This window comes from Nelumbo nucifera, chromosome 4 (genome assembly GCF_055504915.1).
Source record: "Nelumbo nucifera cultivar China Antique chromosome 4, China Antique-T2T, whole genome shotgun sequence".
Classification (NCBI taxonomy): domain Eukaryota; kingdom Viridiplantae; phylum Streptophyta; class Magnoliopsida; order Proteales; family Nelumbonaceae; genus Nelumbo; species Nelumbo nucifera.
The window spans coordinates 80,968,144-80,980,283 of record NC_142652.1 but is presented as its reverse complement, the minus strand read 5'-3'; the positions used below and the strand labels follow the sequence as shown (position 1 = coordinate 80,980,283).

Genomic DNA, 12,140 nt, shown 5'->3' with positions numbered 1-12,140 from the left:
ATTGGTAAGTATCAGAGACTTGGGATCTGATACTTACCAATTGGCTGATTGGTAAGTTCAAACGATTGGTAAGTCAGGCAGGCTGGGCTGGGTTCAGGCTCAATCCTAACAATTGGGCTTAAAGCCCAAACCCAAGGTCAAGCTTGAACTACCCAGCACAAGTTAAGCCCGTATTAAAATTTGACTCACTCAGGTTAGATTTGGATTAACAAACTAATTGGTTCGGCCTTGAATTGGGATAAGTTTCGACTGGGTTTGGGCTACTAAGGACTTACCCAACCCGAAAAAGTAAAAAGTCCTATGTTTTAAGCTCAGCTCCAACTTGATGACGAGAAACGAGAAATCCAAATCCAAGCCGTATGAAATTATGGGCTGTATTAATCCAGGCTCAGGTTGGGACCGTGCAAGTTGCACCCCTGAATATTGGTTTGGGGATGACCAGATGAGCTCTCCCCTGTTGTATAGCCCAATGGAGCATTAAAAAAAAAAAAAAACTTACTTGAAAATCAAGATTAAAAAACAAAAATTTACTTGAAAATTAAGGGTATAACATTTTTACCCTTTTGATCAAGGGAATCAACTGGACAAATTAAATGGGTCTATAAATAACTTTTATATGAAAATTCTTGGCAGATTTCATTTTCTCCCATAAAATACTTCACCAAAATTACATTTTCTCAATTATTATGTCCTTTTTCATATCGCTGATACAATTGTAACATAATTTGATGTTTCCCTTTTAAGGAGATTATCTATACTTCAAAGTAAAAAAGGAGTTAGCCAAAATTAAAAAAAAAAATCTTTTTATAATTTAATATTTTCCCTTAGTAAAAACGTTTTTAAGTGAAACACAATGTTTTAAAAACTGACCTAGAACTGAAACTACTTTGGCCACTGGTTTCCGAGTCAACAATTCAACCATCCAATCCAAAGATAACAGTCTGTGATACTTTAAAATTAAAAACTAAAAAATTGGCCCAAAAATCATTTTTCAGGTTACATGAACCAACAGTTTGATTACTGATCGGTGTAATCAAGTACAATTTTAGATTGTGTTTTAAAAAAGTAGGCTGAGTTCAAGAAGAGTACAAATAAAATGTATGTAGTGCAAAAACATGTATTTTATATTAAGGGGGCGTTCTTTTTTGGATTTGGAGAGGGAGGAAAATTGGTCAATGGGATTTTGGTTCTCATTGGCCAAGAATCCCATGTTATTTTTTTAGCTTTATGTGGGGATCAAGGAAAGTTTATTTTTCTATGTATCACATACCCAGGAAAGTGATACCCATCTCCTAAGTGGGTAAATAATTTTCCCACCTAGGGGAAAAATTGCCAACACTTGAATGGGACAAAAATGTCTCTTTTAATAATAGATTTCTATGGATAAAATAATCATTGCTTTATTTACCTAGGAAATAAAAGAACATGGGTAAATGCACTTACCTGAGTAAGTGTTTCTCAGGAAAAACTTACACAGGTAATTACATTTACCCGAGTAAATAACTTAACAAAAAACGAACCTAATTTCTAAACATTGTTTTGTACTATACATGTAGATATTTGCATTTATACTCTTTCCAAACTAAGCCTAAAAAGCATGGTTCTAAAGTAGGTTTTACCGCACATGAAAGCCCAAAGGTAAGTCTTTAATTGGACCCATTAACACCTATACTTGTATAAAATAGTGGGGCTATACATTAATAAGAGAATAAGAGATTGAGATTAGGTATTGTAACTTAAACACAATATGACTGCATTTGGGAGTAGGGGTGGCAACAAGCCGAGTTTTTCATGAGCTTCTCGAGCTCGGCTCGGCTCGGTTTCAGCCAAGCTCGAGCCTACTAGAGCTTGGCTTGTGAGACTCGCGAGCCGGCTCGAATATATATATAGATATATATATATATATATATATATATATATAATAAAATTATAGAAAATAATACATATATAATAAAAATATTATAATTATTAATTATTATAATTCTTAATTTTTTAAATATAAAATAAAAAAATTATATATAATTTTTATTTTTATAAAATATAAAACGAGCCGAGCTCGAGCTCAAGGTTCTGGCTCGAACCGAGCTCAAGCTTGAGCTCGAAACTTGTAGAATAGTCTCAAGCCGAGCTTGAACCTGGTACTATTGGGGTTGGCTCAGCTCGAATCCACCCCTATTTGGGAGTGTTTTTCCTTTTTATGTGGGATTTTAATCAAGCACTTCTTGAATAAGCACTCCCAAACGCAACCTAGGAAACTTTCTAAAGATGTCCTGAAACAAACACTCTCTCTCTTCTTGGGCTGATCTTGAGGCTTGGTTACATATCCGAGCATGAAGTGAAGTCTATGATTGGCTGGATTTGGGTGTCTGAATGGTGCGGCAAATGGAGCCTCACAAAATTCAATGTGAAAGCCCGAATCTCTCGATCCAGCAGGACAGCCTACCTTGTCGTCCTCCCATGTCCTAATTAAGAAAGAAATTAGCATTCAGATAAAAACAAATGTAGGTGCAGAGAAGGAGGATTGAGAACTGAGAAGAACACTGAAAAGGGTGGGATTGTGTAAGTTGGATCATCAAATTCAGGGTTCCATACATAGCGGGAGATTTAAAATTTATTACACAGAGATTAAAAAAGAAATCACGGACGCGATCAGAACCTTTGTCCCTTCAAGGTTCAAATGGCGATGATTGGCGGGTATGAGAGTTGAGAATCCGTTTTCTTGGTGCAAAACCGGTAGTGAATTCGGTGGTTACAAGGTAGTGGGGGTGATGGGAAGGGAGAGATTTTAGGGAAGATTGAGCCTGGGAAGAACAAATCCCCACTAAATTTAGGGGAAGCTGGGCAACCATGGCTACATTTAGGAGGGACGAGCATAGTCTATAGATAGTTTTTAACTTTTAACAATAGCGGGAGACGGTTACTGAAAACAAGGTATAAATAATTGAAACATGGCAAGAGCATTCCGCCCACCAGTGCCCATCAGGAGCGTGGGTACTGTAGGTTTAAAACAAGAGGAAGAGAAGGAAGAGAATAAGATAGAGAGGGTTTAGTTATTAAGTTGGTTAATTTTCCGCTGATCATCAATTAATGGAGATAGGAAGAATAACCCTGAAGCTGAAGGTTGCTATTGTCTTGTTTTGTTTAGTTTCAGTCTCATGCGTGAGCAATGGTGCAGTTGCAGTTGAGGGACCTATTACTACTTCAGTTTTTAACGTCGTACATTTTGGCGCTCATCCCAACGGGAAAAAGGAGAGTACCCAGGTAATAATAATCAAAGATTTTGGTTTTGGCAATGGCGATGAATGATGTTTATTCATGGATGTTGTTTATTCATGGTTATTGGGTGCAGGCATTCATGAAGGCATGGATTGCTGCTTGCCATTGGGGGGGAAAGGCAAGGCTGGTCATCCCAACAGGGACATTCTTAGTTGGGCAGGTGTTCTTTACAGGACCATGCAACAGCCCAATTCCCATAATTGTTCAAGTGAAGGGAACTGTTAAAGCAGTATCAGATGTCAGTGAATACCCATCTGCTGAATGGATCTCTTTTGAATCATTGAACGGGTTGATTCTTACCGGAGGAGGAACCTTTGATGGTCAAGGTGCTGCAGTCTGGCAATACAACGACTGTGAGAAGAACCCCGACTGCCAGATTCTTCCCATGGTAAGGATTAAGGATTCAGGAAAAGAATTTAAATGAAAAGGAAAAGAAACAATTAATCGTGTTGATGAATATCGTTGCAGTCTATAAAATTCAGCTCCGTGAAGAATGCAAACGTTCGTCGGATCAACTCCGTCAATAGCAAATCGTTCCATATAGCAATTAACCATTGCGAAAACTTCAGAGCACACGATCTCCATATCACAGCCCCTGAAGATAGCCCCAACACGGATGGTATTCACATCAGCAGCTCCATTGACGTCAGGATATCTAAGTCTTACATTGCAACCGGGGATGACTGCATCTCTATCGGCCAAGGCTCAACCAATATCTCCATCGCCCGTATCACCTGTGGCCCAGGTCACGGCATTAGGTAATTAATCAGTTTTGATTGATCCTTGGCTATTAATTACAAGCCAACACCCACATAACATAACATCCCAATTCTCACATTTCGTATCTCTGATTTGATTTACACCACAACATACAGTGTGGGTAGCCTTGGCAAGTATCCAGACGAGAAGGATGTAAAAGGAATCACAGTCAAGAACTGCACGCTCACAAACACCGACAATGGTGTTAGGATTAAAACCTGGCCTGGATCCCCGCCCAGCCAGGCTTCAAAGCTTCGATTTGAGGACATTATCATGAACAATGTTCGTAACCCCATCATCATAGATCAACTCTACTGCCCGGTATCTTCCTGCAAAATAAATGAGGTAACGAAAATGGCTGATAATTGCATTTGTTTTTTATTTACTATATATACTCATCACTCAGAAGTCGGAACCACTGATTGATTCTGTTTTATTTTCCGGCCGGCAGCCATCTCGTGTAAAGATCAGCGATGTTCATTTCAAGAATATCAGAGGCACCTCGGCATCAAAGGTTGCAGTCAATATCGCGTGCAGCGAACAGTTGCCCTGTGAGGACGTTCAACTGTTCGACATAGATTTGAAATACAACAGCACCAAACCCGATGATTTGGCTCCCTTGGCCTTGTGTTCTAATGCTCAACCAGACTTCGGGGGAACCCAGATGCCAGCTCCTTGCAGATAAATTGACCTCTCTATCTGATCAATTGTATTAATTAACTAATTAATTAAATCCTCTCTTCCCTTGGTTTACCCTCTGTACCCAGCTAATACTGAAGCTCCACACCATGACAAGCGTCATACTCTACTGTTGCATATGTATTTGTACCGCAAACTTGTATTGTATGGGTGGAGACGCTTGCCTTATATAATGTATTATGTATGGCACTGGTGGGAAAATCAAACCAATTTCGGTTTTCAAAAACTTTCAGAATTTCTTCATCAACTCTAAGGGCCCGTTTGGTTCACAGGAATGTATAGGGTCTGGAATCGGAACTAGAATGGGTCCAACTATTTGGTTGGGTGGAATTGGAATACTATTCCTATTACTGCTGGAATGGTATTCCCCCATTTGAGGGAAATGCCATTCTTTCCCCTTCTCTTGGGAATGAAATCCCATTTTGACTTATTCCAATTTAGATTCTAATTCCTCTCTTAACCAAACAAACTATGAGAATAAACCATATTCTGATTCAGATTTCAAGGGATTTTGATTCTGAATCCAACTGCAAACCAAACGGACCCTAACTAATTAGCGAGGTGATTAAATCAAAAGTAACTTTTGGGCTGAAGATTCACTCAAAGTAAACATCAAAACATATCAACCTAATTAACTTAGAAATAAATATTAATCAATATTAAAGGGAAGATACAACCATATAAGAGGTCAGACTCAGACACAATTTCTGCGTATTTAGATCAATGCGAACGAAAAAAAAAATATCTATATACAAGAACAGAATAACCAACCAAAGCCCTAACTGGGTAATTGGTCTCTCCAACCTTTTTTGTTTTGTTTACAGATAGAATTGGAATCAAAATTGTAATTGAAATCCTTCAGAATCAGAATAGGAATGTTGTGTGTATTCCCCCATCTTTTTGTTTCAGGTTGAAATGGGAATCAAAACTGACTAGAATGGATTTTTATTCTCAGGGGAGGGGGAGGGAATGGCTATTCCATTAAATGGAAGAACAACATTCCACCCTGAATGAAAATCAGATTCTGATTCTATCCATCCAAATGGTTGAAAATTAAAATGAATCATTTCGAGTATAAGTGTTATGGATCAGGTTTGGGTTGAAACCAATCTAAATCAAAATGAATTTAATCAGATTAGACGGTTTAGACATTGAATCAGACCGATCAAAATGGTCCAAAATATTCATTGAATTGAATTGGACTTGGTCCATTTATAATGAACTGACATTGGACTGGATCTGATTGGACCAAACCCATCTAATTGACACCCGGCCCCCCTAATTTCGAGTGTAGCCCATTAAGATAATGCTATTGGTGTGGTGTGTGGTAGATGATGTTCATCAATATGTATGCCTTAGAAAACCACATAGCTATGTTGGATTATTCACAATGCCTCATCAGAAGTTGCAGTTATAGCTGGGTTTGCATTTTACGCCCAATCTGTTGAGTTGGTACTTGGTAGGAACTAAATGGGCAAGGGTCTCATAGGCCCATCTTGCCGTAAGACCATTTTAAACTCATTAACCAGCCAATGTGCGACGCTGGTGGAAAAACTTGAGAAAACTCGCTTCATCCGTTTGAAGAAGGGGGATGGGCTTCTTCTTCACCAAGGCATTCACCGGGCATCCTTGATGACGAACCTCCGAAGAGGGATGAGCTTCTTCTTCTTCATCGTCATCTAGCTGCAGTTTCTCTCTGTGCGTTGAAGTAAACTGCAGCTACTGGGAGCCCCAGGCCGTTCTCTTCCGAGAACTTCCTTGAGTTGAAGTAGTCTCTTGAAGCCGGAGGCTTCACTGTTTGCCTCCCTGTTTGCTTGAACAGAATGAAGACAATCCTGTGGATCTCGATAACTGGCTTCGGGGTCCCATACCCCACGATTTCTCTGAAAGTAGGATCCGATAACTGGCTTCGGGGTCTCAAACCTGTGCCAGGAATGTCCGTAACAATACTGAAAGTTGAGTTACGGTTGGCGTTAGTGGGTGGCAGAGCAAGGAGGCGTAGGAACTCTAGAGGTGGGCGTTATTCCGAGCAAGGAGGCGTAGGAACTCCTTTGACGTCGGAGATCGACTTGAAAGTTGTTGCAGAAAAACATCAAGAAAACAGATTCAAAATGGCACTCCAGCGAAAATAAAACAGAGATAAAGAGAAAACAAGCACAGAGAATACATAGATTTATGTGGTTCGGCTTATAGCCTGTGTCCACGAGGGAATGAGGAACAGAAATCCACTATATAATAGGTAATGGAGAAGAAATACAGAGTTGTGCTTTTATAGAAAAACCCTTAGCCCAAAATACACCCAATGTCTTACTCCTCTCTCACAAGACTCAGACTTCTGTATATAAGAGAGAAAACCCCCGAAATACATGACTCTTCATATTCGGTTCGGAACTATAAGATGAATATGGGTCAGATCCATACCGCCACGGGGACATGGCCCAAGCCCTACGCATCCACCACAAACCACTATGAAATTTTGTCTTTGTGTTTTTCTCAAATTAATTTGGAGCAGATTCATGAAATGGGTCGCCACAAAAAATTCAAGGCACAAACATAACAAAAGTAGGATCTGATGAGGATCTATTTCCGAGAACTTTGCGGTGAGCATAGGTTGATCCCTGGGGATGAAATCCAGTGCAGCCACTCTGTTTCTTCTTCTCTTTCTCTTCCATGGCGGTAGGTTGGGTTTCTGCTTTCTAACTGCAATTTAGGCGACAGGTGGAGTGGCAATGGGTATCTACGTTTTGTTTGATCTCTCCGGATTGAACCTCCGAGCAAAACTAGCTCTAAAATTGAACCTTCGAGAACTCTACGGATTGATGTTCAAAAGAAGTCTCCGAAACCAACAAGTAATCCGTTGATTCCAGTTTCGTAGGAGGTAGGTCCTTTGAGACTAGCAGGGTGGACTCTGTTTTGTGTTGGTTAATTTTTCTACTCTTTTTCCCGTATAAAACTAAACAATGGAAAGTTAAACTTTTACACTTTTCCATTCCATCTCATTCAAATCTTCTCACAAACCAAACGGAGCCTAATGTTCCTTTTGTCCATACCTCCTCAATTATTTTTTTCACACCCCTCGTGAGAAAGTCCACATTTCTTCGAATTTAAAGGGTTTCTTGTACTTGTCAATATTGGGATTAAGTACAGGATAATTGGGAGGTGATGAGGTCCCCCAATGCTAGGTTAAGATTTGCAGCCTCTAGGTACAGATCTAACCACTCCGAATTTGTAAAGCTTGTATCAAATAATTTTCTAACTAGACTATTGTCCTTCCTTTTATTCCACCATGTAAACGTTGGACCATAGCTTTTAATATTGATTAAGCAGGTCATTTATCACATTCACATTCTTTGGAGTTCCCAATATTTTAGCTCCCTCACCCCCATTTCTCATCGTGATAGTTTTGATTGGCCCGACCCACAGACTAAATCTTATATATCCAAAGCCTCATATATATAAACTTGGATATAGGAAGCTTAGCCTGTGGGCTGGGTCGGCCAAAATTTGATCTAGGCCAAATCGTCACGACCCATAATCATTCAATGGGTGTTAATTTGCTGTTTGTAAGGGTGTCAATGGACTGGTTTTGGGTTGGACTCCATCTAGTCCAAAATTAATTTGGACAGATTGGACGGATCAACAAGATATATTGGATTGGACCTGGTCTGTTCATATAAATTTATATTGGATTAGGTTGGATCAAACCAATATCTAGTCCATTGATATAACATAAGAATACATGTATTAATTGATCGGGTTTAGGTTGAAACCAATCTAAATCAAAATGAATTTGAACATATTAGATGGTCTAGATATTGAATTGGACCGGTTCAAATTGATCTAAAACATTCATTGGATTAAATTGAACCTGATCCATTTATAATGAATTCACATTGGACTGGATCGGATTGAACAAAATCCAGTCCAATTGACACCCCTATTTTGCTAACCTCCACCGTCAGGATTCCAGATCACCTGCCCACGTTTACCCACAATGAAATGTTCTCTATGTATCGCTGCCATGTGGGTAGACGTGGGCAGAGTTTTGTGTGTGCAGGAGATGCGGACTCCACCGTCAGACGCACACGCGCGTGCGTACACGAAGGAGTCGGGTGTTGAGAAAGAAAAACTGAAAACCCTCGGCCTCAATAGACAGAACAGAAGCTGAAGAAGGGTGACCGCGCAGGTAAACGGGATAGCAGGGAAAGCTAATATGGCGCACTTGACGCGGCGAAGTCTTACATCTCTTCTCTCTCGAACTCTTAAATCCTCATCGTCGTTGTCTTCTGTTCGTTCTCGGTTCCCACTGGCAGTGCTCGACAAGCAGCAACAGTTACTCTCTCCCGAGCCAAGAACAATTTTGACTAGGTCGAAAACATCTGGGTCGGGGTATTCGCCCTTGAACGACCCTTCTCCGAACTGGAGCAACAGACCCCCTAAAGAGACAATCCTCCTCGACGGCTGCGACTATGAGCATTGGCTCATCGTCATGGAATTCCCCAACGACCCTAAACCCTCCGAAGACGAGATGATTGCCACATACGTCAAGACCCTGACCGCAATCGTTGGAAGGTACCTTCTGCGTATTCTTTGATCTCGATTTTATGATTCTTCGATTTTCTTCTCTTGCGATGTTGTTTATCATCTTCTGCTGATTGGGTCATTAGCGAAGAGGAGGCGAAGAAGAAAATCTATTCGGTTTGCACGACTACTTATACGGGCTTCGGTGCTCTGATATCGGAAGAGCTCTCTTACAAAGTTAAAGGTATAATACAACCTAAGGTTTAGGGTTTAAGAGTGGTTTTCATTTCTTAATTTTTAACTTCTTTCTATTCCGTCTACTGTGGCGAATTAGGGCTACCTGGTGTTCTTTGGGTATTGCCGGATTCATACCTTGATGTGCCGAACAAAGATTATGGAGGTTGGTTTTCCGTTTTCACGAAATGTGCTCTTTAGTTGTGAAATGAAATGCCTTCGGAGTTAAACTTATAAATTTGTCCAATTTTCTCATCGTTTTTTTTTCTTGATTGTTCATTAGGGGATTTATTTATCGATGGAAAAGTCATTCATAGACCACAGTTCTGGTTCAACGAGAGACAACAAACCAGAAGCAGACCTCGACCACGATATGATAGACGCCGTGAAACAATGCAGGTTGAAAGAAGAGAACCAATGCAAAGAAACAGCTGGGCACAAGATCGGAGAGAACCTACAAATCAACCAGCACATGATCCATTGCAGAGTGAGTCACTAAATCAATGAGACTTCAGAAGAGCACTGCATGAGGTTTCACTATTGGCTTACCAAAGTGGTGAACTTAGAGAATTGAATTAAGATTCGAAAAATTTGTAACTTTTGATTTATTGACGAGGGTCTCCCTTGCATTACGAACTGTACTTCATGAAGATTGTGGAACATAAATGTAGCATGACATTATTTTTTCTAGGATGGTCAGAATTGTGAATATTCTGTAGATCTTTTCTATGGCATGCTTTTTCTAGTTGTTACATGTCAACAACAAATATGGATCTTTGTGACAATAACTGATACAAACTATATTCCGTTAGGGTTTGTCAATGCCTCTAATTCACTGTGTTTTTTGGAACTTATTTGGTTTTTGTGGTAGTTTCATCTTTATTCTACAGTCCTTTCTCTTTCTGTGTCCCCATTAGTATAAGAACCTATTAAGTTATTAAACCAAACCAAGTTAAGCATATAAACCTCTGCTCCATTTAAATGTTTATAAATTATAACCTGTCTATTCTTATTGGATTTGCCTTTTGTTCACACATCATTTAAGGGTTATCTTTGTTTCCTTTGTTAAAGGATTAGTGACATCATATTGCTTATTTCAGTTTGTTTAATTGTCATGGATGATTGAAGCAACTTATTAAGCTTTCTTTGCACCTCTTGTTATGGATTGGGGGAAAAATCTTATTCTGCCCCATAAGCAAGACTCTTTTCTTTGGTTATGATGGGAATCCAACTATGGGTTTAGGTCCATTAGGGTAGAGGGACTTCAACAGCATGGCCATATCCCTTCTTTTCTATCCTGTTCTCTTTCTGTGTTTTTGTAAGAATTTCTATTAAAGTTTCTTCTAGCAATGTTTCAACATGCAATGCTTGAATCATACTTTTAATCTTGTCTTCCAAGCAAAACCCTTGTTAGGAACCATGTCTTTGCCACTTGGCTATTTTATAGCTTTGGCCTTGTGATAAAGTTGTTGGGTTGGGATGTAAGAGGACAAGGTTGTAGGTTGAATATGTGGATGGAAAAGCCATATTTTTTTCTATTTTTATTAATTTTTTTACATTTTTAACAGTTTCTCAATGAAGAGAAATGTAGTGCCAGGATGCCAGCTGAGCAGATTTAAGCAACCATGGCTGTTGATTGAAGGATATGTCCTTTCTATGATCGGTTATGATTAGGCAATAATTCCTTAGTATGCATGTATTTCTCTCACTCGTACCCCACTTGCTTGAGAAGATGGTGATTTAGAAAGGGTTTCTTCTTCATGATTGAGACCTGAAAAAAGCTTTCCAAAACCAAGTGAAGAAACATGTATCCTTCCTAAAGTTAAGAGAGTGAATCACTGAATCTAGATGCCTATGGCTATGGGCATGGTAGTTGAAATCTTTCCTTCCTTCAGGATGGTAGAGAATGCAAAAGTGTGGCCTTATGATACATAGATATGATATACCAGGTAAAGTATACCAATCCCAGTCAAGTCCATGTATGATTGATGAGTCAGATTCATTGTATCCCGGATCATATACGAATACCTATGGATGAACCTGACTTGGATGCAGATACAAGTCATTTCATGTAAGCTCGTACTTGGATCTAGATTAGCATGGAATCCTTCCATATGTAAACCTTTTTTTCTAACATCATCCCCCTTGGCCTGCAGTTTTTGTTTGGTAGGGACCAATTGTTTCCCTTAAAATTTCTTTTATATCATCTCCTTGCAACCAAAAGCAAGAATTTTTTTCTGGTTTCTTGCCTTTTTTTTTCCATCTCCACTTTATTTCTACTTTCAGTTTCTCTGGCCAAATGTTTAGGTAAAACAGTTTAGGGAATTATGTAAAACAGAAATCAAACCATTATTTACTAGTTTTTCTTTGACATTTGTATGTATAATTTGCATAATCCCTGGAAAAGCAAGGCTGGACATATTAAGTCCTAATCCTCACTTGTGTTACTGAATAAGTCGGAAATAGGTTTGGCCTCGTAGATATCAAACAAGTGAATGAATCCCCCACCCCGTGAAAGTAGGAAGTGTTTAATAAGACCAGCCCTGACTCCATGAATGAATCATGGTGGTATAGGAAGATGTTAACCTGACTCTTAGGTGGTTCTCCACATGTTCAGTTCATTGAACCCCATACTCAACCTCAACCCCATT

The 12,140-nt window shown here is 39.4% G+C and overlaps 2 protein-coding genes across 2 annotated transcripts; both read left to right on the top strand.

Moving 5' to 3' along the window:
• The first annotated feature begins 2,957 nt into the window (after nt 1–2,957).
• On the top strand, nt 2,958–4,960 carry LOC104606249 (exopolygalacturonase-like). The gene is made up of 5 exons (XM_088903601.1): nt 2,958–3,261; nt 3,350–3,664; nt 3,745–4,034; nt 4,152–4,380; nt 4,487–4,960. The coding sequence occupies exons 1-5, from the start codon at nt 3,088–3,090 to the stop codon at nt 4,718–4,720; spliced, it is 1,242 nt and encodes a 413-aa protein (XP_088759727.1). The 5' UTR covers nt 2,958–3,087; the 3' UTR covers nt 4,721–4,960.
• Nucleotides 4,961–8,712: 3,752 nt separating this feature from the next.
• LOC104606207 (multiple organellar RNA editing factor 3, mitochondrial-like) lies at nt 8,713–10,207 on the top strand. Its single transcript, XM_010271298.3, has 4 exons — nt 8,713–9,306; nt 9,402–9,499; nt 9,590–9,655; nt 9,773–10,207. The coding sequence occupies exons 1-4, from the start codon at nt 8,948–8,950 to the stop codon at nt 9,994–9,996; spliced, it is 747 nt and encodes a 248-aa protein (XP_010269600.1). The 5' UTR covers nt 8,713–8,947; the 3' UTR covers nt 9,997–10,207.
• The last annotated feature ends 1,933 nt before the right edge of the window (nt 10,208–12,140 follow it).

What these genes read in the sequence shown, in the direction of transcription:
- LOC104606249 (XM_088903601.1), top strand. Translation starts at nt 3,088, where the DNA reads ATGGAGATAGGAAGAATAACCCTGAAGCTGAAGGTTGCTATTGTCTTG. An exon ending in GGAAAAAGGAGAGTACCCAG is followed by an intron (nt 3,262 to 3,349) that starts GTAATAATAATC and finishes TATTGGGTGCAG; the next exon opens with GCATTCATGAAGGCATGGAT. An exon ending in GGCCCAGGTCACGGCATTAG is followed by an intron (nt 4,035 to 4,151) that starts GTAATTAATCAG and finishes CACAACATACAG; the next exon opens with TGTGGGTAGCCTTGGCAAGT.
- LOC104606207 (XM_010271298.3), top strand. Translation starts at nt 8,948, where the DNA reads ATGGCGCACTTGACGCGGCGAAGTCTTACATCTCTTCTCTCTCGAACT. An exon ending in CTGACCGCAATCGTTGGAAG is followed by an intron (nt 9,307 to 9,401) that starts GTACCTTCTGCG and finishes TTGGGTCATTAG; the next exon opens with CGAAGAGGAGGCGAAGAAGA. An exon ending in GCCGAACAAAGATTATGGAG is followed by an intron (nt 9,656 to 9,772) that starts GTTGGTTTTCCG and finishes ATTGTTCATTAG; the next exon opens with GGGATTTATTTATCGATGGA.